Below are 27,580 nucleotides of genomic sequence, written 5' to 3'. Positions count from 1 at the left end.
GGGCAAGAGCGGAGATTCTGGATTCAGTAGTTGAAATGCTAAAGAAAGGTCAGTAGTTAATACAGAAGCCCACTCAACTTGAGGTTCTGTAAGATACAGTTACACGGTATATAGTGTATCTTATTGGTGATCTGCTACTTATAATGTATACTTATTTTCAATGTTTGTGCTGGTCAGCTATTGCCACAGTAATGCTGCATAACAAATCGCCCCCAAACTCAGTAACTTACACAAATAAACATTTGTTGTCATGTTCATAGGTCTGTGAGGTGGCCTGGGGTTCTGCTGATCTAGACTAGACTTTGCTATAAGTTATGACTCTGGGTTGCTTTAGACTGAGGGTTGGCTGGACTTGGTTCCACTATGTGAGTTCAATTCAATTCTGTTTCATGTGTTATTATACTGAGGCCCAGGCTGGAATAGTGTTCAGGAGTGAACCTGAGACATGTTCTTCTCTTGGAAGATCACCAAAGTGCAATGGCAGCAAAACCACATACACAAGCATATTTCACACCCTGTGCTTTTCAACTCTGCTAATAGTCTATCAACAAAGCAAATCTGATGCCTGGACCCAAAGTTAAAATGTGGATAAATTTACTCAATGACCATAAAGCATAGCAGGATGTTTAATTCTAAATAAAAGTGAGTGAAAATTTGGAACCAATTATTGAATCAACCCTGTTATCCTTATGACAATATTTCTTCTCTTCTCTGGACTGTTACAAAAAAAAATGATAGTGGACATCTCAGATAATCTCTCCTCATTCAGCCTAAACTCTATCCTCATCATTCTAACCCAACTCACCTGGTACCTCCACACGGAGTGGTTCCTGACCAATCAAATCCCACTGTCATCTGAGATTTCCACATCCTTCAGCTGTCGAAGCTTACACCCCTGTGCCACCACTCCCACTGTCCCATCACCTTTGCCACTAACTACCGTGACCAACTCAAGCTACTGTTTACTGAATCTCTAGCACATGGCAGGCTCTTATTTCTCCCTGGTGGCTGTTAATATCCTTGCTTTATAGAGAAGTTAATGAAGTTGCTAAAGGTTAAATAGATGATAAGTAACTGAGCTTGGATTCATACCCAGATGGGTCTGTAAACATGGTTATCTCTACCATATCAGGCTGCCCCCATACATTGCAACTGACTGCTTTGTCATATATTAACTTTGTATTATGGATGGATTTTGCCTGCCTATCAGTTTTGTTCCTTCGACTACACTGTATAATTCTTGAAAGCAAGGACCTTGCGTTAGGCTTCTGCAGATTTTTCCTTAGCATGATTCGATTAATTGTTTGATTTCAAGAACGAATTTCAGAGAACTAGCCCAATCCTAAACATCATTATTTATCAGAATGGAACTTCCTTAAGACACAAGAATGAGATTCATTAATGGTGGCTAATAATAATAGCATCAACCATCTTACTAGATGGGTACTATCAATATTCTTGCTTCATATACGCAAAAGGTGAGGCTCAGAGAGGTTAAGTGTATGGCTCATGAACACACAGTAAGTAGCAGAGTCAAAAAGCAAACCCAAATCTCTGTAACTTTAGTGTCCTATTTTTCAACCAATGGTGTTCAATGTTTAATTTCTGTAGGACACGGGAGTTAAATTATAACAATGCTGAAGGTTTTAGCTGTGAAATTCTATAAAGACCAACCCTAATTATGAACAAAATCTTGGCTCAAGTGGCAGTAATCATAAATAATAAATAATAATGATAGTTTAAAAATTTTTTTAAATGTGTATATACCAAGCATGGTGCTCAGTGATTTATTTAGTACCTTATCACTACATCACAATAGTTGCAGTAAAGCACATTCTGTTGTTATTCCCATTCTACGGATAAGCACACTGATACTTCAGGAAGTTAAGTGACCTGTACAAGATGCACAGTGGTAAGGTAACCCCAATGTTAACTTTATTTTTTTAATTAAAATGTACTTTTCTCTTATAGAAATTAACCAATCAAAATGACAAAGAGACCGTAATGGCTACAAAGAAACGGACAGCACACACTTGACTTCAGCGTTAAGTAATGACTATCTCCAGTGCCAAGATCGCAAACCACCGTCACTTCCCACTGTCCACAGAACGGATGGGCTAAGTTTCATGTGAAAACCTTTTGGGCTGAAAAGGTTACAGCTTATACTCACCGGGCAACTTTTTGGAAAGTAAAGATTTCTTTGTTATGATGTGACATATTATTTAACTCAGGGGTTGACAAATTGCAGCCCATGAGTCAAATCTGCCAGCTGCCTGATTTCTTAAAGAAGGTTTTACCGGAACACAGATCACCATGCACACCCCACTGCATATTGTCCAAAGCTACTTTTGCTACAGTGACAGAATTAAGTAGTTGCTTACACAGGCTGCAGGACTCACAAAGCCTAAAATAATAACCACGCCCTGGTTTAATTCTTCACTTCAAACCTTTGTAATGTGACTGTTCATGCATGCTTTTGTGGGGGTTCTTTCTCCAAAGAGCAACTCTGTTCTAATTCTGGGGTCACGGAGCCCCAGCAGAAGGTGCTCACATTACGGGACGCGAAGCAGTCAACGTGTTCAAGTCACCCAGTGGGCTGGATCACACACTAGTAAGGACAAGACAAGAAGGACAAGCATTTCCTGTTCTTAGCCATCCTCCAGACACTGTGGGGGCTTTAAGCACGTTTTCAAAAATGAAATCAGGAAAATGCTTGTACTGATATGGTAGAACCTAAATGAGTGAATCAAACACGAATCTAATCGGTCACCCCTGAAAAAAGACACACCCATCAAAATCATAGTTAGAAAATACACAGAACTTAGCTGACCTTTCTTTTCCTCCCACAAATTTTAGGAGAAAAAAAGAGCAGGCTATATAAAAGGAGACTCCTAAAAGATTGAGCGAAAAACACACATACCTGTCTTCCTAGAAAATTGGCAGGATCGACAGACTTTCTGCTTACTCTCTGGAACCTTCTATATCGATAGAAAATCACCACTATTTTCAGCAATTGTGTTAAAGAGCTGATTTTCAGGTGATCCCACCTTGAGTTCAAATTCTGATTCTGTTGCTGACTGGATGTTTGACCTTGGAAACATTGTTTAACTTCTGCTTCTCTCTCTTTTCTAAGTTGCTTATTAAAATGTGGATAAAAATATCTGGCTTACAGACTTATTATGAGGATTAAATATGATAATATATGTAAAGCACTGGGTTTAGTGCCTGGCACGTGGTCAACCCTTCATATCTGGAAAGGGCATGATGACTGTTGAAGGGGAAGTCAGGACACAGACGGGAGGCCGCCTGTGATTGAAAGGCCACCATGAAAGACATGCAGGTTCACTCACTGGCTGGGCAGGAAAGAGGACCATGATATTTTATGCATATTTTCAGAAAGGGTTAAAACATAAAAAGGTTAACAACAAAATTTAATCGGCGCACTACGCTCTATTATCCGAGTTTCGGCTAACTGCAGGTCTGCATCATTGAAGAAGAAGAAAAAGGTAAATTCAAATGATTACAACGGGGAGCCTGGGCTGGCGAAATATGTCAGAAGACTTGTAAACTATCTCCGTTTGCATCGCTGCGTTGGATGGTCTGTGATAGCTTCCGTCATTGGGGGAAAGGTGGCAGAAGCAGAAAGCACTGTTTCTGTACGTCCTTTTCTGGAAGTGTACCTCTTTGCCACCTCTGATTACAATTTTGTGGTTCAGTGCTTATGAAAAGACTTCAAATAAAGGAGCATATTTATGATTCCATTTTGACAACAAAGGGAAGAGCTTCCTCAAATGTCTGAGCGGTTCTGAAGCCTGCATAGAAAATACCGAATTCCCCGTCCCTCAGATGCAGGGTACCCACTGCCTCTCAACTTCAACTTTCCATTGCAGTCCGTCTCTCCATAACAGCAGGTGCAGGCAGACAGAAATATCTGGCTACATATTCTAGGAAGAACCGATAGAGAAGAAAGAATTTTCTGATGATTCCACCATGAAAAGTCACAACAGGGTCATCTGAAAATTGCTGCTCTGGGAAATTAAATACTGCTGTCTGGCCCTGTGCCCTCCACATCTTTAACGCCCTCTAATTTTGCTCCTGGTAACAGAGTAGAACATGTTCATATGGTGTATGCATCTTCATCTCTTTCCATGTCCGAAGAATGCTGAAATTAAAGGACATCTGGCAAGCAAAGCCCTTGAAAACCAGCAGTCCATCAAGTATCTAAAGACTGTTAGAGGCAGCGTGTGACCTTGGAAAGGCAAGATTTAATTTCTGTACCTTTTATTTTTCTCAGCCCTCTGATGGGAGAGACAGGCTGAGCGTGAATGGAGGGAAACTTTATGGCTAGAGACACAGACCGTGAACCACAGTATAAAAACGAAGAATCGGCAGGTCCATTCAGGTCTCAGATCGACATGCCCGTTCCATTGCTGCACTTTACCTAACCAGAGACAAAAGACCCAACACACATCTTTGTGGCTATGGGCACTTACGCCTCAGGAGACCAGAAATGCCGTGGCCTTTGCATTTACTGATTTAGTCAGTATTTGGATGAACATCTATTTTGTGCCCAGCATTGTGCTAAGTGTTGGCCGTACAGTGGTGAATGCAACAGACATGGTCCTTGCTCTCAAAGAGATGGTCAGGAGCGGGGCTGAATAGCATGCAAGGTAATTTCGGACTGTGTGAAGTTCCGTGATGGTATAATTAACAAGGCACTGCTACAGAAAAAAACCCACAACAAAACAAGAAGCCTATTTTAGGCTGAATGATAAGGGTGGGGCTTCGCTTAAAAGGTTACATTTAAATTGCTACTTGAAGGAGTTCTATGAACAGCAGTGGGATGGGGGAAGAACACTTGGGGCAGAAACCCTAGACTGATACCCAGTCACGCCCTACCCTGTAGTCTCCTCCCCTTGAGAGGATGGAGTCCTACATCAGTTGACTTTGATAGAGAAGAATGATTATCCTGCATGGGCCAAACTTAATCAGGCGATGCTTTTGAAAGAGGGTATAGAAATCAGAGACTGGAAGCATCAGAGACGTTTTCTCTCTCTGTTGCTGGCTTTGAAGACTTTTTATGACGGCAAGGTTATGCGATGCATCAACAAAATGAGGGATCCTGGGAACAGAGCCTTCCTTGTTGAGCCAGTGGATGAGCACACAGCCCAGTCAGATCCTTAATTCCAGCTCTGATAAGTCCCTGATCAGAAAACCCAACTAAGTGACGCCTGACTTCTGATCTACAAATCTGTAAGGTAATAAATGGGTATTCTCTTAAGTCACTAAGTTGTGGCAATACAATGAAAACAAATACAAGTAGGAAAAAGCGACAGTCATTGGCAGTCGTGTTGTGGTGAGCAGGGAGGAGGATGGACGGAAGGTAAACACGGGCTATTCTATGACGAAAACAGGACAGCCCCGGGGCTGTATCCCAGTACCCACATGTGGTGCTTAGTGCCCAGCACACACTTAAAACATCCGCTGAATGAATGAAGGAAGGAAGGAATTCATGAATAGTAAAAGTTTCTTGCTAAATAAAGGTGTTTAATACTAGAATGCCATTTCCACCTCCTCAGATTTGAAAACACTCCTTCAATAGACGTTCATTGAAAGACCATTATGTACAAAGAACCGTACTGGTGTCGGAGGGCTAAGGAAAGTGATTAAGAAATAGAACCTGGCCAAGAAGCAAATTCTCACACAACAGATCTACTGGAAATTTCGGGATTAGGAAAAAACGATACGTACCCGTGGAGAGACAAAAGACTCCATAATGAGGTACAGGTATGACCCAGTAATCCAGATCACAGCTGAAAGCTGATAATTTGAGATTTCAGAGTCTAATAAAATGTTTGGAAAAGTACCAAGTGTTAATCAAGACCAAGGAACGGAGCCCTGTAATAACATAACCACCTCGTCAAAGGCCACATTGTTGACAGTTGGGAGGAAAAGAAAGGAAATGTGAAGGAAATGAGCAGTTCCGCAATGGTGGGGGACTTAATATTGAAAATGCAAAGATGCTCATAGATTGGGAAATTGTATCCCAGGTGCCTCCAGTCAAGTCTTCTGGATTTTGTGAACAACCTCTAGAAATTCAGAGATGATAAACGAAGAGAATACTGTCATCTTCAATTAGTTGGAGCATGTTACCCCTGCTGCCCAGGAGGCACAAACGATAGCTCAGGAAAGGTTAGAGTCATACTACTGATGTTTCCAGGAGGGACAAATGAGATCAGTAACAGCACAGCAAGAAATGCCTTCTCAGAGAGCAGAACTGAAACACCAAGAAACAACTAACTTTCTTAATTTGTACTCATCCAAAGCCCCTTGGACATTAGCCGGGTTGCTGCCCCAGGAAGAATTCATCTTTATTTTAAACTATGGGGAAATGTAGACTGGCCTCCTTCTAAAACACACCTCAGAGGTGTTTTTCAAGAGGAAATGTCCACACATTTGAGAACCAAACAGTTAAAACTAACTCACTGGCTTAAGTAGAGGGGTAGGAAGTAGCAGCTATCTGGTATACCTAACTGGGCCTCAAATGGACTCAAGATTTGGAAGCGACTGAAAGGAATGAGGGATAATGGTGCACTGCGTTTTTTAAACTTTTAAAATATCATCATCATTGTCATCTTTGCACTTTATGAAAATGGAAAGCATATCTGTGTGAGTCTCATTCCTCAGCTGATACCACCCATTCTCGAAGAGGTTATCCTACTTTTTTTAAAGTTAGGTCTGGAATTCCATTCACATGTTCAAATAGCTACATAATTGACGGCTTCCTCTCAAGAGTTTAGGAAAATAAGAACAACACTGATTTCATAATAAAGGCTACTTTACATGGATTACTATGTTGAGTATGAGCAAACTCTTCTCTGAGATATGACCATCCCATCTCAAATAAACAAATTCAACCTTAAATTCTGTGCATAAAAATGGAGACATATGTTATGGCTCCTTGCTTTTAAAAAAATGTTTTTGAGAGACATGGCTCATGTTACGACAGACAACTGATACGTGACTGATAGAGTCACTCTTTGTTAAACTTCATTTCTCATCTGAGATGAAAACTGGCAGCACCTCAGAGAGACATCACAGGAACCATCAGAAAGCTGCCCCAGAAATCGGATTACAGTTTCCCCTAAAATGTCGATATGCATTCAGAGAAACATTGCTCATCGCCGGATTTAGAAGCACCTACAAACTGCTCTGTCTCAGAAGAAGGAGGTCCAGAAAATAGGAAACAACAAAAGACAACTTAAACAGGGTGAGAATCCAAGTCATACGATGTTCAGTTCTGTATCTCTGCTCCTGTGAGCTGAGAGAGTTCTGCCAGGCTGAGTATAATCTACGAGAAAGTGAGCGAGTCAATCTGTAATTTCTGAATCCTGACTGCAGGGCGGGAGCAGTACAGACTTCAGGGGAACGCTGTTCTGGTCGGTCTGGGGCTAATTTCCAGGGATGGCGTCAGAGGGATCTGTCCCACCAACGTCAGTATTTTGGGGCACTGGTCACCACAACCATGCTTATCACATCACTGGTGATGTGACATGATCTAAGAGGCAGACGGACGAAGAGCTTCTATTTTAATGATTATGTTTCACGTTAACGCATATTGTTTAAAAAAAAAAAAAACCTAGTACATCAAAACTGTCATTTCACATATATGACTTCTAAGGATAAAGATAGGTTTTAAAAGTGAGCTAGGAGTTGGTTTAATGGCAAAAATCATTAGGTGATACACTAATGGCTGAAGTCAAGAATACAATGCTGAAGATAACATTCTTCTTCCCTCATTGTTTTGATAGTTTTTTGGCTGCGATTTTTGCTGTTTGTTTCTATTTATAAAATACCTATATGCTTAAGGCAAAAAATTTAGACGCACAGGAAAGCACAAATGAAAATCGTAAAAATCAACCATCATGCTATCCCTAAAGATAGACAGTTACAATTTTATTTTTTTACCCATCCAGTACGTTTTTCCTTAAAAATGAGAGTATGTCTTCAAACTCTGGTTCATAGCCTCATTTTCCACGTATAAATATCTAATGAATCTTTTCCCATGCGGTAAGCTTCCTTCTTCAACAACTACTTTAATGGCTGGAGAGTGTTTTCTCATATGGTTAAATCAAAATCTAGTTAATTAATCTCCTACTGTTGGGAATTAAAGTTGCTTCGGTTTTCTCACTGTCATATAAAATGCTGCAATGAACATCTCTAGACTTAATCCTCTTGTACCCATCTCTGAGCATTTACGTAGAGCAACTTCCGAAAGGCAGAGCTGCCAGATTCAAAGGCTTGCCCGTTACAAAGGTAGTTTGCTGTAAATGACCAGATTATTCTACAGAAAGTTTACAATAATAAGCTATCCCACTGGTAGGTTATGAGAAAACCCACTTCTGCCACAAATAGACCGATGTTATATTTCTTTTAAAATACTTTAAGTGTTTATCAATACAATTATATAACTCAGATTGCTAAAGACATGGGACTTAAAAATAATCATACGTACAGAATTAATTCGTGTTTCTTCTTTTGTGAATGACCTGCATATGCTCTTTGTCCTAATTTCTGACGTAAAAGCACTGAAGCAACAACCAGATGTAGATTTAAGTACAAAATATAATACTAAATGTCTTACCTATCACTGTCCCAAGCAGTATTTCCTTTATATTTCTTATAATTCTCTTTTAGCTAAGAGGCTAATCATTTGGGGGAGAGATAACATTATTCTTTTATATTATTGTATTTTTTTTTTACTAACTCATAGAAAAGGGTATTGAAAATATGAGTCAAATTAATTCTTTTTTTTTTTTTTTAGAAGAAAAGAGTAAAATATGGTCCTGCCACTTAACTCTAGTCAACAAGTTCAAAGCCACCAAGATCAGAAATGGCACAGCACTAGATTAATTCCAATGACGGTGAAGGCTGAGCAAGAACAGAAAAGATGCACAATGAAGTAGCTATTGCCATAAGAAAAATATTAATCCCTAGAATCACTTAATGTGTTACTAGCAGGTTTAGGAAAACTGCACTATCTCTATAAATTTCCGTTGTACCTATAACCCCAGTGTGGGTGATCATCCGTCTTTTTGAAGCTATGACAACCCATCTTCTTGCGGTAGAGAAGATGGTGGTGGTGGATGGTGATGCCACCCCATTCTACAAGTGCCACATGGAATGCAGTAATATTTTAATTAAAAAGAACAACTGAATTGAATTGCACATTGAGACTTATTTGAGAATTTCAGAATACTTCCTCACCCATCAAAGAAACTCTCTACCTTCAGGCAGGCAGTCAGTGTTCTGAACTGAAGTGGGCTACATAGAGTGTCAGGTGTACCTTTGAATGTAAAATATATATTATATTACGAAATGCTAAACAGATTCCTCCTTACTGAAACATCCAGAAATTTCTGGGTAAGCTATGATGTCTGATAGCGAGACCCTACCCACCAGTTAAAACAATCTGCCATCTTCCACTTACTAATTCAGTAGGCATTTACTGGACACCCACTATGGGCCAAGAATTGTTTCATGCATTAGAAATATTAGCACTAAAGCACAGATGAATTCCCACCCTGATGAGGCCAACATTTTGGTAAAGGACGGGTGGAGAGAGTGAGGCAGATAATAGATTAAAAAAAAGGGGGGAATGAGAAATGGAAAATAGTGGTAAAGGCTGTGAAAAAAAAAAAATACAACAGGGGAATGGGAAAGAGAGTGACTTAGTGAGGTGTGAAGCCGGGGAGAAGTTTAGATAGGGTGGTCTTGGAAAACCTCTTGGAGATGTTGACATTTAAGCTGTACCAGTCATGCAAAGGTCTTGGCAGAGAGCATTCTGAATTGAGAGAAAAGCGAATGCAACGGCCCAGAACCAATGTGATGTGGCCCAGAACCAATGTGATGTGTCCCAGAAAGGCGGCCGGTGACTAAGCATGCAGGGAAAGCGGTAGGACCCGGGCTGGTTCCCGTACTGCCTCAAGCCTTAGTGATGAGTGGGGATGTCATTCTAAGGGTGACGGAATTTTAGGCACATAAGTGGCATGAGTCAATTGACATTTAAAAAAAAATCATGTTGGCTGGTGTGTGAGGGGTGCAGTACCAGGGGCACGAGGGGAGGCAGGGTTACCATTTGAGGAGACACCGTGGTCATCAGGGTAAAAGATGATGGTGCCATGAACTGGGGGCGCATCCATGGAGGTAGGGAGAAGTAAGCCTCAAAATCCCATAGTTCTTATGTTAAACGTTTAGGACACGGTTCTGATGCTGTCTGTTGACTTTTTGCCTCTTCCGGTAGACTATATTTTCACTGCTACCATTTATAAAGTGTCCTGTGTTGCTCTGGGATTTATACACGTGCATTCTTGTAACAATTTCATTCCAAGCTCATGTCAGGGAAGTTAACTAACTCCCCAGGCCTCAAACTTCGTGAGGAAGCATATTAAGATTTACCTAGACCCGTCTGATTCTGAGCAAGGAACAACTCTTAGTCAATACACTACAGTGTCTTTACTTAACCAACTTTAGGGACAGAGTTGGTGCAGGGAAACCAGGGCACAATGGAATTTCTATAATGGCTTTTAAAAGGTAAAGGGGGTTGTAAAATTACCAGGAAGGCAGGCCCTTGTTTAAAATGCAGATTCCCGGGCCCAGCCCTGAGAATGCAGAGCCAGACTCTCTAGGAGGGCACTGGAAATGGGCCTTTGAAAAATGCTACCAGGTGACACTCAGTAAAACTGGCCAAGACCGCAAAGTAGGCGCACAATAAATACTTGTTAAATAAAGGACTATAATGGGGAAAGTTTCGCTAGAAATGAAAAGATAGGGTACTTCACTCCCCCGAACTCTGATCCAGAGGAAAATGTAAGCCCATTTTGGAGTGGACCCAAGCGGAGTCTCAGCCAGACACCTCACATCCACTGGGAGATCAACGATGTGACTAACCCGTGGGAATGGCACACTCAGGTCTTCTAGAAACTTTCTGCTTGAAATAATTACTGTTCATGACCAGGTTCTAAATCCAATTGTCTCCCCAACTGAGGAAGTACAAGCCCTTCAAATGGCAAATACCACCTATTTTAAGGACAAAGCATCTTTTTAAAAAAAATTCATCATTTTGATCTTTTGGCATTTTTGACGCATGGGCTAATTTACCCGTTCGACACGACACACGCAGTTCCCAGGCCCATGAGACTTTTAGGAGCTCACAAAATTTCTTTTAAAAATCAGAAGAAAAACCCGAACATAGTCTAGCCTGGATTATATTCAACTTTTATCAAGGCAGTTGTAAAATGTAATTAATTTTTTTTTTTTTGTAAATCAAGAAACGGCACATGAAGGCAACAATACCGAGGGCACATAGAAGTCATCACGTGGCCCTCCTCTGGGCCCAGGTGACAGACCTCTTACCTGGCAGGCATTGTACAGGAGCTGATGCTCGAACTTCTTGATCCCAAGAATGTTCTGGAACATCTCGTAGAGTTGCTCTTTGCTCAGAATCAGCTCAGAAGCGGCGCTGGCTGTCATCCGGGCCTGCTGCTTCCTGGGGTCCTCCTCCCCGCGGTAAATGGCATCAAACTTGGCCATCCAGGAGCTCAGCACCGTCTCCTTGCTGAGGCCGTCGATCTCGGGCAGGCTGCGCACCCTCTTCTCAATGTGCTTCTTGAAGACCTCCCGGGAGTCGTTGGCAGAGCAGCCCCCGCTCTGCACCATGCGGGCCACGCGGTCGCTCTTCAGGAAAACCTGAGTAAGGACAGGGCCAGGACAGACATTAGGAAGGTGGCCCTGGAGGAACCCACTCCCTGGGACTAAGGGCGGGGCATCACAGGGGTCACCAGTGTGGCTCACATCCTGCCCCACTACCGCTTATGTGTTTTGCTTTTGTGTCCAAACCTGGAAAGTGGGAGTCACAATGGAACTTACTAAGTTATTGCAAGAATGAAAGCACCCTGAGAGGCAGCCTATAATATAGAGACGTCTTCCTCTGCCACTTGGGGGCTGCATTTCTTTTGGCAAATTAACCTCTTTATGCCTCAGTTTTCTCATGTACAAAATGGGGGATAACAGTAGTCTCTCCAGCACAGGTATTTCTAAAAGAGGACTGGATGAGTTAATCTCTGATAAACACTTAAAAAGTAGCCCCTATTCATGCCATATGGGCTGCTGTGGTTGCGATTATTTTTATGTGTCAAGTTCCTGGCGTGATGTCTGGTACGTAGCACTTTATGCAGCACACAATTCACTATTTACATCTCATTTTATCCTCCCAGTGATACTCATCACAATTAAAATCGAACAAGGATTAGGCAAAGATGCATTCAGTGCCTGTCTCCCCTTCGCAGAATGTAAACTCCACATGGGCAAGGACTGTGTGCTTCCTGTTCCTCCAAGTACCATCCGTCTCTAGAATAGAGCCTGGCACTTTGAGAGGGAAAACAGGGAGGCAGGTATTCCACTGAACCCAGTTTGTAGATGGAAAAACCAAGACTCCAGAGAGGGGAAGGGACTTGCTCTTGGTAACTCAACCTGGCTGACTCTAGCTGCAAGGTCTCTGGGCTTCACCCTGATTCCTTCCTTTCCTGTGGGGCCCCCCTGCCTGGGGCAGAAGCCTCGGCTGTTTTGCTGGTGCTGCCTGGGTCCTGAAATGAAGCATCCATTAAGGACCGTGTGCTTTCGCTCCAGCGCCCACAATTCGGGAGCTGACACAAGCTACGTGATTCTGGGGTGTCATACAAGGCAGAGAGGCTGCTGCCTCCTATTCACAGAGAGGACACATCTGACACCGTCAAGCTGTCATGGTCACACCTCCGAAGGTGCATGAATATCCTTCTGGAGGTAGAACGAACGTTCACTCCCCTGTCAGATTTCAGAAGACGCCCTTGTTAGGCGATGGCTTGGGAGGAATCTCAGTCCTCCTGCTTCATCACAAAGCCTTCCTTGCGGAGGAGAGCTATTAGGAAGCTGGGCTCCATTGATTGTCAATTTAACGAACTAATTTAGAAAGAAGGAGGGCTGAGGGTTTGCTACACAGGGTCCCGCTCCACTGCATCTGGGAACTGGTACTCAGCTGAGAACTTAGAGTTCATTGAAAAATCAATTATAGAAAAAAAATGTTTCAAATGAATCCTCAGGCCTTATGAGCCTTAACGAGCTAAGGAATTCACCCGAAAATCTGTGATACGTAATGCAGACAGTTTCTCTACCTAACACACCGTGCCTGAATTATAAATCTAGATCTCAAAGAATATCAAAGTTTTGAAGCAAAAGAGGAAGTTTCTGGAGAGGCAGTGGAACGTTGTGACAGGAGCTGTAAACCACAGTCCCAGCCCAGCTTTGCCACTAACTTGCTGTGTGACCTTGGGTAAGTCACCTCCTCTCTCTGATTCTCTAGTTTCTTATCTGTATGCTGAGGGAGTTGGATGATAAAACTATGAGGTTGTCTTTTCAGCTGTAAGGTTTATCCTCTTCTCCCTGAACCCATTCACCCTTTCTTTGGGGACGCGCTAGGCGGGAGGCTCATACTGGGTGCATGGATACGTTGGGGAGCAAAACAGACACAGATCCGGCCCGCATGTCTCCATGACATCGTCCTAATCGCCCCATACCAATACCATTACAATCTGGGACAAGTGCTACTAGGGGAAAGGACCTGGTTCCATGGGTGCCCAGAGCCAGGAATCTATCCCAGTATGCAGTCAGGAAAGCGTTCCTGCAGGAAACCTCCTTTGAGATGAAATGTGAAAAGCAGATAGGAAAAGAGAGAGCATAAGAAGGGGCAATATGTGTACACACCCCGAGGATCGGAGGAAGTAAGGAGAAGCCAGCGTGGCTGTGGCAATGAGAGGTGAGAGAATGGCTAGTGTAAGATGGGCAGAAGGGGCCAGATGGCCAAGGGCATGGGAGGCCACATGAAGGATACGGGTAATCGTGGTGAAGGGCACTGGGAAGCCACTGAAGGCTTCAAGCTGGGGTGTGATACCATCAGATTCACATTGTCTGGCTTTAATGTGGAAAACAATATTCTCTGGCCCTGAAAAGGGCCAAGAGAAAGTTAGACAGGAGGCCAGCCGGGAGGCACCTGTAGGAGCGCAGGTGAGTCGTGATGGTGGTGGAGATGCAAAGGGGTTAATTCTTGGCTGTCGGCTCTAATGATCATCGGAGGTGACTTAAAACATCCCATCAACAGTGAAGTCATATTCTCCTCCCAGCTGTCCATATCAGTGTCCCCCAGACCTGGAGCAGGCCCCCATCACAAGCTCTTAGCACCATATTCCCTTCCCCCGAAGCCTTTCCACAGCTGCCATTTCTCATCTGTCTTTGTGACTGTTTGGTTAAGAGCTGAGGCTCCAGCCAGACTAGAAGTCCCAGAAAGGCAGCAGTTGAGGTGTTTTTTCCCTATTACTTCTAAGTGCCCAGGGCATGTCTGGCCCATAGATGGTACTATGTCAAATGAGGGAATCAGTGAACGAATAACACGAACAAAGCAGACATCTCAAAGCAGAGACCCTCCTGAGATTATATCTGGATGAAGGCAAGAAGGTAAAGAGGAAACCAGCAAGTACAATACACTGGTCTCTTAAAACAAGTGACTGAGGCTACATTTTCCATGGGACCTGACAGCGGCAGGTAAGGAATAAGGATACTGGCACACTGGTCCCAGGCAGGTGGCATCCATGACTGCACACATTACCTGCCTGGATCCTGTATGTATGATCTGTTTCCCATAGTCCCTTCCTTCGTCCACGGTAGCTGCTCGATAAGTATGTTACCGGTGGGTGACCTTAGACAAGTCACTTAACTTCTATCAACCTCACGCTCCGTCGCTGTCACACTGGGTTCATCCAGCCAGCCTTCTCTGACAAGGATTAAACTGAAAGGACTCTGCAAAGTGGAGGGTGCCATCCGTCCAGAGGGAAGATGTGACTGCCAGGCTCCAGAATGAAAGGAGCGGAGTGACAGGTCAAGAGGGCAGAGGAAGGAGGCAGAAGATGGAGGAGACGGCAAAGTGCTCAAGGGAGGCAGAACGGCCACGGGGAGAGAAGGTGGCAGCAGAAAACGAATTTTCCAGGCACCGCATCTGTCTTGGCTTCTCTGTCTGTCAGAAGGGAAGTGGGGCCTGGGCCAGCCACGTGCTCGTGTGTCTCTTAAAACCACCCCTGAAATGCACCCGTACTGAGAGCTCTCTCTGGTATTTTCGAGTTTGTTTTCAGTTTTATTTCCTGGTGGCTGTTGGAAGAGACTTCAACCCCAGGCACAGATCGACATGGCACATCCATAAGTTGTCCCTACTCCTCTGCCAACTTCCAGACAGGTCATAATGGGAGAGGGAAGATAAACAAATAAATACGGAATGGTGAAGGGCAGTCAGTTCAGCGACTCGACCTCATCCATCAGTCCTTCCCTCCATCGCCAGAGCCCCGCCACTTCAAGGCTGTTTTAGAGACATGCCAGCACCTCGGTTCTTAATGACTGTCCACGGTGCGGGGGGAGGCTGGCCCCGCTCCTGCTTCCTCACTGACAGGTGGAGAACACAAGACGGAGCCTTTCCTGCTCTACCAAACATCTCATTTCAACATAAATAAGACAAATACCTAGAGGTTAGAGTAAGTAAGATTTTTTTAAACACTACAACATCCAGATGGCTACTAATGAATGACACACCGATGACAGGCGAAGTGAGCTGTAGTGCCAGATGACCTGGGACCAAATCCTGGCTCTACCAGCCGTTAGTTTTGTTGGCTGGGCAAGTTACTTCATCCTTCTGGACTTTCAGTTTCCTCATTTTTCAAATGGGAATCATAACCCTCCCGGCTTGGAGCATATAGCTCAGTGCTAGAGCAGGTGCTTAGCATGGATGAGGTCCTGGGTTCCATCCCCAGTACCTCCATTTAAAAAAATCAAATAATCAAACAATAAATAAACAAACCTAATTACCTCCTCCCAAAATAAAAAATTAAAGAAAACAAAACCCTCCCTTGTAGTATTGGGTGAGGATTCGATATATGTCAACTGGGAAGCAGGGCACCTGTGGTAAGAATGTAATAAAAATCAGCTGTTATTTTTAAAATAAAATATCACGTAGCCATGAAAAAGGGTACTTTTTTTTTTTCATGAGCATCAAAAGATGTCCGTGATTTACTGTTGAACCAGAGACTTCGCATGGTAAGGGTGAAGTAGGGTTGAGGTACAGACACATAACCCCTGACTCAGAAATATGAGAGTTCATACAGCTTTTTACTCTTGAGAGAGTGTCATAGGTGTGACTTTTGCAGGAGGAGGACCAGGACTGAAAATCACACTGCAAATGAAACAGGTGGGTTAGTAATACTTTTTAGTGATTTTCCATCTTAACATGGAAATCAAATAGTTCTCTTTATGTGTATAAACACATCAAAAAAAAAAAAATCCCTGGAAAGATACAGTGCACAATTAATAATGGTAGTCTAGGATGGATGATGGCACGACAGGCATTTTTCTAAACCATCTCATTTACATTTTCTCCCACATTTTCTATGCTTATAATTGGCAGGTTTTACTTTCACAGTCACTTAAAGCTTCTTTCCGCATGGGAAACTACAAATTTTACTGTCACTGAGGCACGGTGCACGGTTAATTTCTAAAATAAAAAGCATCTTTGGATCTTAAAGATATTCAGCACCAGAAAGGAAGGGATCCTGGGCAGACTTCAGAACAGATCCGGGGCCGTGACTGGTGGTAGGTGGGGGTAGGTTAGGAGCAAAAGCAGTTCCCTTGACCCTTCTATGCCCTTTGCCCCTGCCTTGACCTTGCACCTCCCGTACCCCGTGTCCGGGCTCCAAAGTAAGGAGTGGGTTGATTCGCTAACTTTCAACTCTCTGTTATCATTTCTATGCAGCGAGCGGGCACTACACCATCATTCTTCTCCTCGAACCGTAATATATTCCCAATGGGGCACTTTCCACTTGCTACATTTACAGTGAGGTTGTGTGTTTGAGTGTGTGTGTGTGTGTGTGTAATTTAATCTTGAGAACAATTATGCAAGGAAGGTCCTGTTACAGATGGAAAAACTGAGGCTCAGACATGGCTAAGGTCCCAGAGCCAGTGTGCACAGAACTAGGATTCAACCCCACATCTTTCAGACACCAAACTCATCCTCATAATCCCCCGGCCCTCTGCCTCTTCCTCCCGTGCCTGGCTTTTCCCACAAGCGTGAATGCCTTTAGAATGGCTAGTTCCTTTTTTCCTAAGGATTTATCTATTTTAAGGCCACTGAGGAATTACAGTGGTATCGCTTATTAGAAAATACAAAGCTTTATTTCAGAAAAATGCCAGGTATGACCTGACATCTACTTTTTTTTTTTTTAAGTTCAATCATAAAGATGAAACGTGTGTCACCCTGTGCAGAGGACACGTGCCGTTTTTGCCCGTCGACCATCCTTCCCTTTGTAATAACAGAATCTCAGTCCGAGCACGCCTTTGTCACTACGCAGTTTCAGTGGGCTGTCCATCACAGGACCTCGGCCTGCCTTTGCCAAGTGGTAGGTTGGGACCTGAGCTCGGCAAGCAGACTTCCCCTTCTGGGGATCAGATTCAGAGCGGGGTGGGGTTGGAGCTGATTCACAGCAACGAAGGGGTGTCCATTATCTCCTGCTACCTGGCTTCCCGCAGCTAAGCTGCCCTGGCTTCCATCATGTCTTCAGCTTGGTTATTTCCTTTAACATCAAAACAACCACAGTCATTGATATTCTTGTTGTTGTTGTTAATATTGTTAGGGCTTAACTGAGCCACAGTCAGTTTCTGTTGCTAGCAACTGAAGAATCGTGTCCGATACATCACCGGACTAGTTCATCATCAAAACTAGTTTGACAAAAACCAACCAGGACTTCGGTAGAGAGGGTCAGATCAAAACACAGCACAACCAAACCAACTCAGTCATAGCCGTGTCCCTGGCGGAAGTCCAGATGCCAGCTATAGCGTTCTCCCAACAGGTTTCGCTATGTCTTCTACCTCATTCTCCACTCCCTCTTCCCACCAGATGCCCCCCCTCCACCCCCCATGTTTCCTTACAGGCAGGATCTCAGAGGAAAAGTTTTGGTAAGATCTCTTCACCACCTCCTTTCTCTGATGTTGGGACCAGCGTGTGAAAGAACCAAAATTTAGCAGGGAGATGGGGAGGTGAGGGTGAGGATGGAGGACGGGAGGGCTTATGTTTTACACATTAGTTTTAAAACAGCTCAGAGTTAGGAAAGATGTGGGGACCCTGGAGAAAAGGGTGGGTTCTCTGATATCTCAGGACCGTGGCTCTGGGAACAGAATGAAGTTGCTGGACCAGATCTCAGAGCATCCACCTCAGTGCCCAGCCCTCAAAGTCAGAATGAAAGAGATTAAAAGATTAATCTCCTGCCCTGCTTGATCCACTTTGCCAACCAAGGCCACCAGGGAAGGACAAAATAAACCTGCACGCTCGCGAGAGCCACGGGGAGCCTGGTTCTCCCTTTAGCCTGGCCCAGCTCTGGGTCCAGGCCTGAATGCTGGCCAGCTGGGTTCAGACTAGGCTGGATGGGCACAGATGGAAAAAGGACAGTGGCTCCCCACTCGTTTTATTTTTAAAAAATTGCTCTTTACTACTCTCTCATGTTGACAAGGCACTACTGCCTTAGCAAAACGTGGCCATGGCCTGAAACTGACTTTCGGTAATATAGTAATTTGGAACTTTAGGAAAAAAGTTTTTTTGTCATGATCACTATTAAATTGGGATTGTGGGTGCTGGTATGGTGAGGTGGGATGTGTGTGTGAGAGAGAAAGAGAAACAGAGAGAAATTGAGAATTTAGAAGGAGAATATATTGGTTTTGCCTGCTGAGCATACATTCCCCCTTCTTCTGCTAAAAAGCAGCCCAGTTTCTTAATGGAAACCCTGCCATTTTCAATACAAATGGTTCCAGTGGGACTGAGCTTATACTCCAGCTCCTGAGGTCCTGTCCTAGGCCTGATCCCCAGGCTACATCACTCCCCATCTACAGTGATTAGCTCAGGAAAGGACCCACGGCCCATGTCAGTCCAACCAAGTCACTCGAGGCCTTTTGCTGGGACTCTCAGCAAAGAAGTCCTCTCTTTGCCCCTGGAGTCACTAAGCTGGTAGGATGTGAGCTCCCAGGGTCCTCTATATAGAAAGAACCTGCCCAAGAACGCAGCCAACACAGGGATGAACAAAGCCGAGGGATGGGGAGAAAGACACTCAGCCTCCTGGCATCTTTGGAGTCTCTGGATCCAGCCACAGCTAAAGCCAAAGCTATCCCTGGACTCTGAAGTTGCTTGAGCCAACAAACCTCATTTTTTGGCTTAAGCCCGTTTGACTAGCTGTCTGTCATTTGTAATCCGGAGAGTTCTGACCAAGACAGATCCTCAGAGGGAAGCAAGCGGATCCCAGAGAAGGGCAGAGGAAGAGACTCCAGCTTCTCCATCGCCCAAGAGTGAAGGGAGAGAGAGAAAGGGACGAGTCGTCAGCCTAGAGCACTCCCAAATTTAGTATTAATCCCAGTCCCTGCTTGGGGACCTTAGCTTCAGAAGATAAGGTTTCCCTGGAAATCTTAAGACTCTCTAAAGCTCTACTAATGAATACGGTAAATAATTAATACCCCACGTTATTTCCTGTTGCTCAGATCTTAATATTAAATATTCAGTAATTTCTTAATGTCTGTATTCTCACCAGACTAAAAACACGTTCTTTCAAACAAACTAGCCGCTACAGAGGAAAATATATATAGATGTAACAGTAATTTCGAGAGACTCATTAGCAAGTTGATGACTATTAATTTTCTAATTTAATTAATAGATAGAAATGCCACTTTCTTGTAATTTATGTCATTAGTCAAATGAGCTTTCTAATTAAGATTTGCAATCTACAAATTTACAAACTGGTGAATGACTCTAAACATGGAAAAGGATTGACAAGTGTCTGCCTGGTCTCAACCGGCTTCCAGAACTTGAAAAAAGGGGGAGAAACTGAATTCATTTCCTGATGGTTTCTAAACAGAATCTTGGTTCAATATATTTAGGTCGTTCACTGCCACACCATCACCGTGACTGCGAATCCCATTTTCACTCTCCATCAAACCCAACCGAAAAAAATAGGTCACATCAGATAAAGCACTAAGTTCGACCCTTATTGGCAATAATGAATACTACTTGTAAAATGAAACAAAGCTCAAATTTGACAAATACAGAAATATACCAGACCTCTAAAACAGATCCAAATAGAAATTTCACTGAGGAAACGGTGTGCAAAGTGAGCCTGTGGATGGACCCAGCAAACATCCCAGAGACAAAGGCTGTTTTACTATTTGATGCTAATTAGTTAGCAAACCAATCAATAATATTTTTCACAAGCTCTAATTGCCAACTTGCTCCACTCTCTCCATGAAAGAGGAAGTCAAGTGCTTTAGCAATAAGGAGTGTTTTACCGAATCAATCAACCAACGTTTGCAAAGCATCTACTGAGGAATGGAGCACCCAACGGGCAGAAAAAGCAGCTGCTTGGATCACCAACAAAGCAGGAGCACCTATGTTTTTGTTTTCAAACAATTTTCTACCAAATAATTGAAAAAAAGGAAGGAAGAAAGAAAATTCGCAAAGCAAATTGCAAAAAATTGGGGGGGGGATGGGAATCAGAAGCTTGTTGATTTCCTAACACTTACTTTATAATTTATTATTATGCTCAATTGTATATGGCAGGATACTGTAAGTTTGTTTTTTTTTTTTTAATACTTAGGGGTTGGTTTCTAATGGTTTTAATCTGGTCTTGACAATAGGTGAGAAATTTGGGGCATAGGATTCCAAACACAGAGAACATCTGGTTGACCTGAAAATAGAGTCATATGAAGTAAAGCATCTCTCAAAGACCAAATCATCATTTTTAAAAATATGCACAGCAGGTAAACAGTACCGATCGGAAGATACGGCATTTTCATGTCATTAAATATGCACAAATGATAGCCAATATGCACATTTTGGAAGAAGAGTTACAAAATTAAAAAAAAATACTAGTGGAATTCCAAATTCACTCAAATAAATCTCTGGGGTCTAGAGGTGAAAATTTACTTAAGATATAAACTCAGGATATAGTCTCTTGAGGGAGGGTATAGCTCAGTGGTGGAGCGCATGCTTAGCATGCATGAGGTCCTGGGTTCAATCCCCAGTACCTCCTCTAAAAAATAAATCAGCCTAATTACCTCTCCCCCCAGGAAAAAAAAAAAAAAAAGAAGTCGATAGGATATAGTCTCTCATTTACAGGTTTTCAAGAGCGCAGCACTGGATTTGGGCCGGTGTTCTAAACTGCAGAACTCAGAGCACCATTTTAATAGACAGAACAAGGCAGATGTGAAGGCACCACCCTTCAGAGGCATTACCATCCTTCAGAAAGTGGTGGGAAAATGCTTTTCACCTTGGCTAACATCTGAGTTTGCGGCATTTTAACAGCTGTGTGACCTTGAGTAATTGACTTAACATCTCTGAGCCTCAGTCGCTTTGTCAGTAAAATGGGAATAATATCAGGAGCGAACTCGAAGACTGCTGTCAAGATTAAAGTAGAAATGGTCCACAAAGCGCTTAGCGCACTGCCTGGTCTAATAACCAGTTGGTAGACAGTAGCTTCTATTTACTGTTTTTCCCCCCAAATAAAATGCTGTTATTCCTTAAAACTGTAACCAATTACCAAATCCTTGGCCTCAGGAGGGAAGGCCCTGTAGAAGGCCAAGGCTGCTGTTCCACTGACCAGTGTTCAGAAACCCCTGGCTTCAGGCATGAACAGTCTTGGCGTAATTCCGCCTGGTGAATCTTACCTCATAGTAACTCTGGACGGCGTTCATGAAGGCTTCGTCAGCCACGATTTGGGTTTCCCCATTGAGGAAAGCCTGAAACCGGTCCTTGACTGTCTGCAGCTGCTGTTTGCTGATCTGCAAGAAACAGAGGAAGAGGGGACAGTGAGGATTTGCTCTAGACAAGGGTCAAGGCTACTTTACGTGGAAGATGTCGGCGTGCCGGAGCGGGCTCCGACTGGCGCGGAGAGCTGATGGTTATCTTTGCAGGAATTTTGCGAGGCAGATGTTACAAACAGCTGTTACTAAAACTTAATATAAATTACAATTAAATTATATTAAAACCAAGGGTAACACACACTCACAATTCAGTGCTTCCTCATGATTTTACCGCATTTTCTGTAACAGAGCAGGACCCTGTGGGGGCATTCAGGGAACAGACCCTCCCCCACATCCCCTGCTGCAGCTCCGGATAATGGTATTTCATGTGTATTTCCTGAGTTTTTCAGATGCTTAAAACCTGCACCAAAGGGAAGAAATTAACTACTTGGCGGTGAGAGCAGGTGGCCCCCAGGCCTTCTGGTGCCTAGGGGTTGATAGTGTTGACCGCCCTGTTACCTCCACATCAACCAATCAGAGAATCGTGTACCAGCTGATCACGCACCCTACGATGCCGCCTCCCCTACCTGGCCTTTAAATACACTTTGCTGAAACCCTCCGGGGAGTTTGGGGTTTTTAAGCATGAGTCCCCACCCCGACCCCGTCCTTGCTCAATCCTGCAATAAACCTTTCTCTGCTCCAAACTTCTTTGTTTCAGTTTGTTTGGCCTCGTGGTGCAGCGGGCACACAAACTTGCCTTTGGTAACATTACTATTATGTGTGTCTTTCAGGTTATGTTGTCAGAGAACAGGTTCCTGCCTCGCGCAGGAAAGAATTCAAGAACAAGGCATAGTAAAGTGAAAGCAAGTTTATTTTTGATATGTTTCTCTAAGTCTAAACTTAGTTATTTTTTAAAACATAGGGGGGAAAAAAGTGTGCATACCTATTAATTCCACAAAGTTACCTGCTGGTATTTACGCAAGGAAATAATCAGAAAAGCACACAAAGCTAAGGGAAAAAAAAAAAAAAGATACACAGTCCATACACAGAGTTGCATCTGTCTCGCTCAGAAGGGAAAACAGCCTAGGAGATACACATTCCACAGGCAGCGTGCGGGCCATCTCAGAAGGCAAGAGAGAGCAACCATGAGGTGCAGAATTGTTAGGTTTTATGGGCTCGGGAATTCCATGGGCTAATGAATGGGAGGATTATTCCAACTACTTTGGGCAAGGAACAGGGATTTCCAGGAATCGGGTCCCTGTCCACTTCTTGACCTTTTATGGTCAGCATGGGAACTGTCACGGTGCCTGCGGCTGTGCCACGAGGCTCAAGGTCCCCTGGAAGTCAGATCCTCTGCCATCTTGGTTCTCACCAGTGTGTCCTGTCCTCAGTTGCTAAGTCATTCCTTCAGTGGTTGCGCCCTGCCCCTTCTCCTCCTGTCTCAGTTACATCCGTCTCTTGTATTCGTAGGGTGGAAATGATATATAATGTCTACCACATGTCTCTTCCCAGTTTTGCATTCAGTGATGTTTTATTAGAAACAAGTTATCAGCCAAGGTGGGAGTATTTACACCACGGAAATAGGCAAATGCTACAAATCACGGCTGGATTTTTCATTTATTTGGATTTTTTTTGTTTTTATTTTTGTTTTTTTGAGAGATGGCTTTTTAATACACCCCTGCACCTTAGATGATCTGAAATATCCTTCTTTACAAAGATGCAGTAATCAAAACAGTACAGTACTGGCATTAAAAAAGGCACATAGATTAATGAAACAGAACTGAGAATCCAGAAATAAACCCATGCGTATATGGTCAATTAATACTTGACAAGGGCGCTAAGAATACACAATGGGGAAAGGATAGGCTCTTTAATAAGTGATGTTGGAAAACTGGATATTCACACGCGTAAGAATGAAACTGGACTCCTATCTCACACCACTCACAAAAATTCATTTGGAGCGGATCAAAGCCTTAAAAGTGAGAGTCTTAAATGAAGTGTAAAGCCACTAGAAGAAAGATCCTTGCTATTGGTCTTGGCAATGGTTTTTTTTGGGATATGACACCAAAAGCACAAGGAACAAAAGCAAAAATTAACAGATGGGACCACATCAACCTAAAAAATCTTCCACGTAGCAAAAGAAATAATCAACAAAATGAAAATGCAATCTACAGAATGGGAGAAAATGTTTGCAAACCATCTGTCTGATAAGGGGTTAATACCCAAAATACATAAGGAACTTTTACAACTTAATAGAAGAAAAAAGATTAATATATGGGCAGAAGACCTAAATAGACATCTCTCCAAAGAAGACATCCAGATGGCCAACGAGCCCATGAAAAGATGCTCAGTGTCACTAATTGTTAGAGAAATGCAAATCAAAACTACAATGAGGAATCACCCCATACCATTCAGAATAGCCATCCACAAACAATAAATGCTGGAGAGGGAGTGGAGAAAAGGGAACCCTCCTACACTATTGGTGGCAATGTAATTGGTGAAGCCACTGTGGAAGACAGTATGGCGGTTCCTTAAAAAACTAGAAATAAAGTTACCATATGATCCAGCAATCCCACACCTGGGCATATGTCCGGAGGAAACTCTAATTTGAAAAGACACATGCACCCCAATGTTCACAGCAGCACTATCTACAATAGCCAAGACATGGAAACACTCAGATGTCCATTGACAGATGACTAGATAAATAAGATGTGTATACACACACACACACACACACACACACACACACACACACTGTGGATTACTACTCAGCCATAAAAAATAAAATAAAATAATGCCATTTGCAGCAACATGGACAGAACTGGAGATTGCCATTCTAAGTGAAATAGGTCAGAAAGAGAAAGGAAAATACCATATGATATCCCTTATATGTGGAATCCAAAAAAAGAAAAAAAGACACAAAGGAATATGTCTACAAAACTGAAACAGACTCATAGATATAGAGAACAAATTTATGGTTACCAGGGGGTAAAGAGGGTGGGAAGGGATAAACTGGGAATTTGAAATTCGGACCTCTTGGGGAGTGGTGGAAATGTTAGCTATCTTGATTGTGGCAGTGGTTTCATTGGTGTATACATCTATCAAAATTCATCAAATTGTACATTATTGTACAGGAATCATACCATAATGAACGTGTTTAAGAACAATGAGCAGAGGACTTGAATAGTCATTTTTCCAAAGAAGACATACAGATGGTAAACAAGTACATGAAAAGGTGCTCAGTTTTACTAATCATGAGGGAAATACCAATCAAAACCAGAAGGAGCTGTCACCTCACACCTGCTGGAGCAGCTATCCTCAGAAAGACAAGAGATACGTGCTGGCAAGGGTTTAGAGGAAAGGGAACCCTGTGAACTGGTGGTAGGAATGTAAACTGATGTGGCTACTACAGTTCTTCAAAAAATAAAAAATAGAACTACCAGATGATCCAGCAATCCTACTTCTAGGTATATATCTCAAGGAAAGGAAATCAGATATCTTGAAGAGATACCTGCGCTCCCACATTCACTGCAATATTGTCTACAATAGCCAAAACATGGACACAACCTAAATGCCCATCAATGGATGAATGGATAAAAAACGTGGTATATATACATAAATATATATACATGTGCATATGTATACATATATGTGTACATATATGTAATGCACACGCATATTATTATATACACAGACACACATACAGACATACATATACTGGAATTTTACTGAGCCATAAAAAAGGAAACCCCACCTTTTGCAACAACATGGATGAAACTTGAGGGTTAAGTGAAATAAGTGAAAGACAAATACCATATGTTGTCACTTATACGTGGAATCTAAAAAATCTGAACTCATAAAAATAGAGAGTAGAATAGTGGTTACTGGGATTTGAGGGGTGAGAGAAATGGGGTCAAAGGGTGCAAACTTCCAGCTATAAGATGAATAAATTCTGGGGATCAAATATATAGAGCATAGTAACCATAATTAACAATACTCTACCAGGGAGGTGGAGGGTGGGAAGGGATAGACTGGGATTTCAAAATTGTAGAATAGACTATACTGTATAGCACAGGGAAATATACACAAAATGTTATGATAACTCACAGAGAAAAAAATGTGACAATGAGTGTGTATATGTCCATGAATAACTGAAAAATTGTGCTGAACACTGGAATTTGACACAACATTGTAAAATGATTATAAATCAATAAAAAATGTTTAAAAAAACCAATACTCTATTATATACTTGAAAATTGTTAAGAGAATCATCTTAAAAGCTATCACAAGAGAAAAATGGTAATAAGTGAGAGGATGAAAGTGTTAATTAACTATATCGTGGTAAGATTTTACAATATATACATGTATTAAATTTTTACATTGTATGTCTTAAACTTATATATGTTCTATTTCAATAATATCTCCATAAAGCTTGGGGGAAGTGCACCATGGCAATATACAGAGGTTTTCAAACCTTACTGTTGTTACATTCACGATCACGTGAAAGGTGGTATTTAGGGACAAGATACACTTCCAGGATGTGGCATAGATAATTTGGGCGGTAGGTGATGTGCAATTTCCTTCCTTATCAAGCCCACCTTCCTTCCCCACTTAGGAAAGCATTCCTAAAAGACTCCTATTTATTCTCCCTCCTCCAGCCCTTATCTGGCTATGTCTCACGGTCCTTCAGTCTTAGCATGAATCGTGCTAACTTCTGAAGCCCTTCCCAACCCCTAGCCTGCATCTTCCTGCTAAGTAATTCCAGGGCACATCGTCTATTCTAACTACTTGTTAGTTATGATCAAATGTGTTAGATGATCTGTCTTTTCTTGCTGTTTTGTTCACAGATGTTTCCCCAGGGCCAACTCAGAGCTGTAGTACATGGCAGGCACTCAAAAAGTGCTTTGTTCCATGAATGATGAAGTATATGGAAGATAAATTATTTTTGAATATCCTTCAATCAGTTTTAATTTATATCATAAGAAAGTCAGCTAAACACTTTACTCTCCTAGAATATGAAAATGAACATATGTATGTATATGCGTGACTGGGACACTGTGCGGTACACCAGAAATTGACACATTGTAACTGACTGTACTTCAACTTTAAAAAAAAACTTTACTCTTTTAATCATTGTTTCCACAAAGTTACACTTCATAATTGATAATGGGACGTTGTCTGAGAACTGCTGCTCTAGTAGAAAGAGGACGATCATTCAGCCCCAGTTCTATCCACCACTGTGTCATCTTGGATAAGCCACTTAGATTCTCTGAATTGGCCACAGAGCTAAAAGCCTTTCTGGAATAGGGCCAGGCTCAAATAAATACATGTTATCTCTTAGTTTTCTCACTTGGAAAATGGTGATAATTCTTATTACTCACTACCTTGGGGTAGTTACAGCCATTCAATGACATAACATGAGTTCTTTTTTTTTTTAAATAATGAATTTCTATATACATTTAGAATGCTTTCATCATTAGAGTGAATGTTAAGTCTTGCTGGTAGAAAATAAAGCTTAAAGCTATAGGAGACCAAGTCTGGCTTGAGTTTTTATTCCACCAGGGAACAAAACAAAACAGAACAGATTTTTGAGAACAGAACTAGATGGAAGCAGGATTGCTTTAGCTAATTTTTGTACTTTGGGAGAAATAGGGAAGAGTGAATTTAGGGGCAAATATAGAGG

General features: G+C 42.5%; 1 protein-coding gene across 7 annotated transcripts in view; it reads right to left on the bottom strand.

Annotated features, from left to right (window-relative positions):
* The window catches only part of CADPS (calcium dependent secretion activator), a 415,573-nt gene that overhangs the window by 300,959 nt on the left and 87,034 nt on the right, over positions 1–27,580 (bottom strand). For all 7 annotated transcript variants that reach the window (XM_074344558.1, XM_074344560.1, XM_074344559.1 and 4 more), the window contains exons 2-3: positions 21,823–21,936; positions 11,416–11,748 (exon numbers count right to left, since the gene is read on the bottom strand). In XM_074344558.1, coding sequence (XP_074200659.1) covers positions 11,416–11,748; positions 21,823–21,936 — 447 coding nt within the window. The remainder of the gene's footprint in view (positions 1–11,415; positions 11,749–21,822; positions 21,937–27,580) is intronic.

The sequence above is a fragment of the Camelus bactrianus genome, chromosome 17 (assembly GCF_048773025.1).
Source record: "Camelus bactrianus isolate YW-2024 breed Bactrian camel chromosome 17, ASM4877302v1, whole genome shotgun sequence".
NCBI classification, from domain to species: domain Eukaryota; kingdom Metazoa; phylum Chordata; class Mammalia; order Artiodactyla; family Camelidae; genus Camelus; species Camelus bactrianus.
Note: the sequence above shows the minus strand (reverse complement) of the source record. Positions and strands in the feature narration are given on the sequence as shown.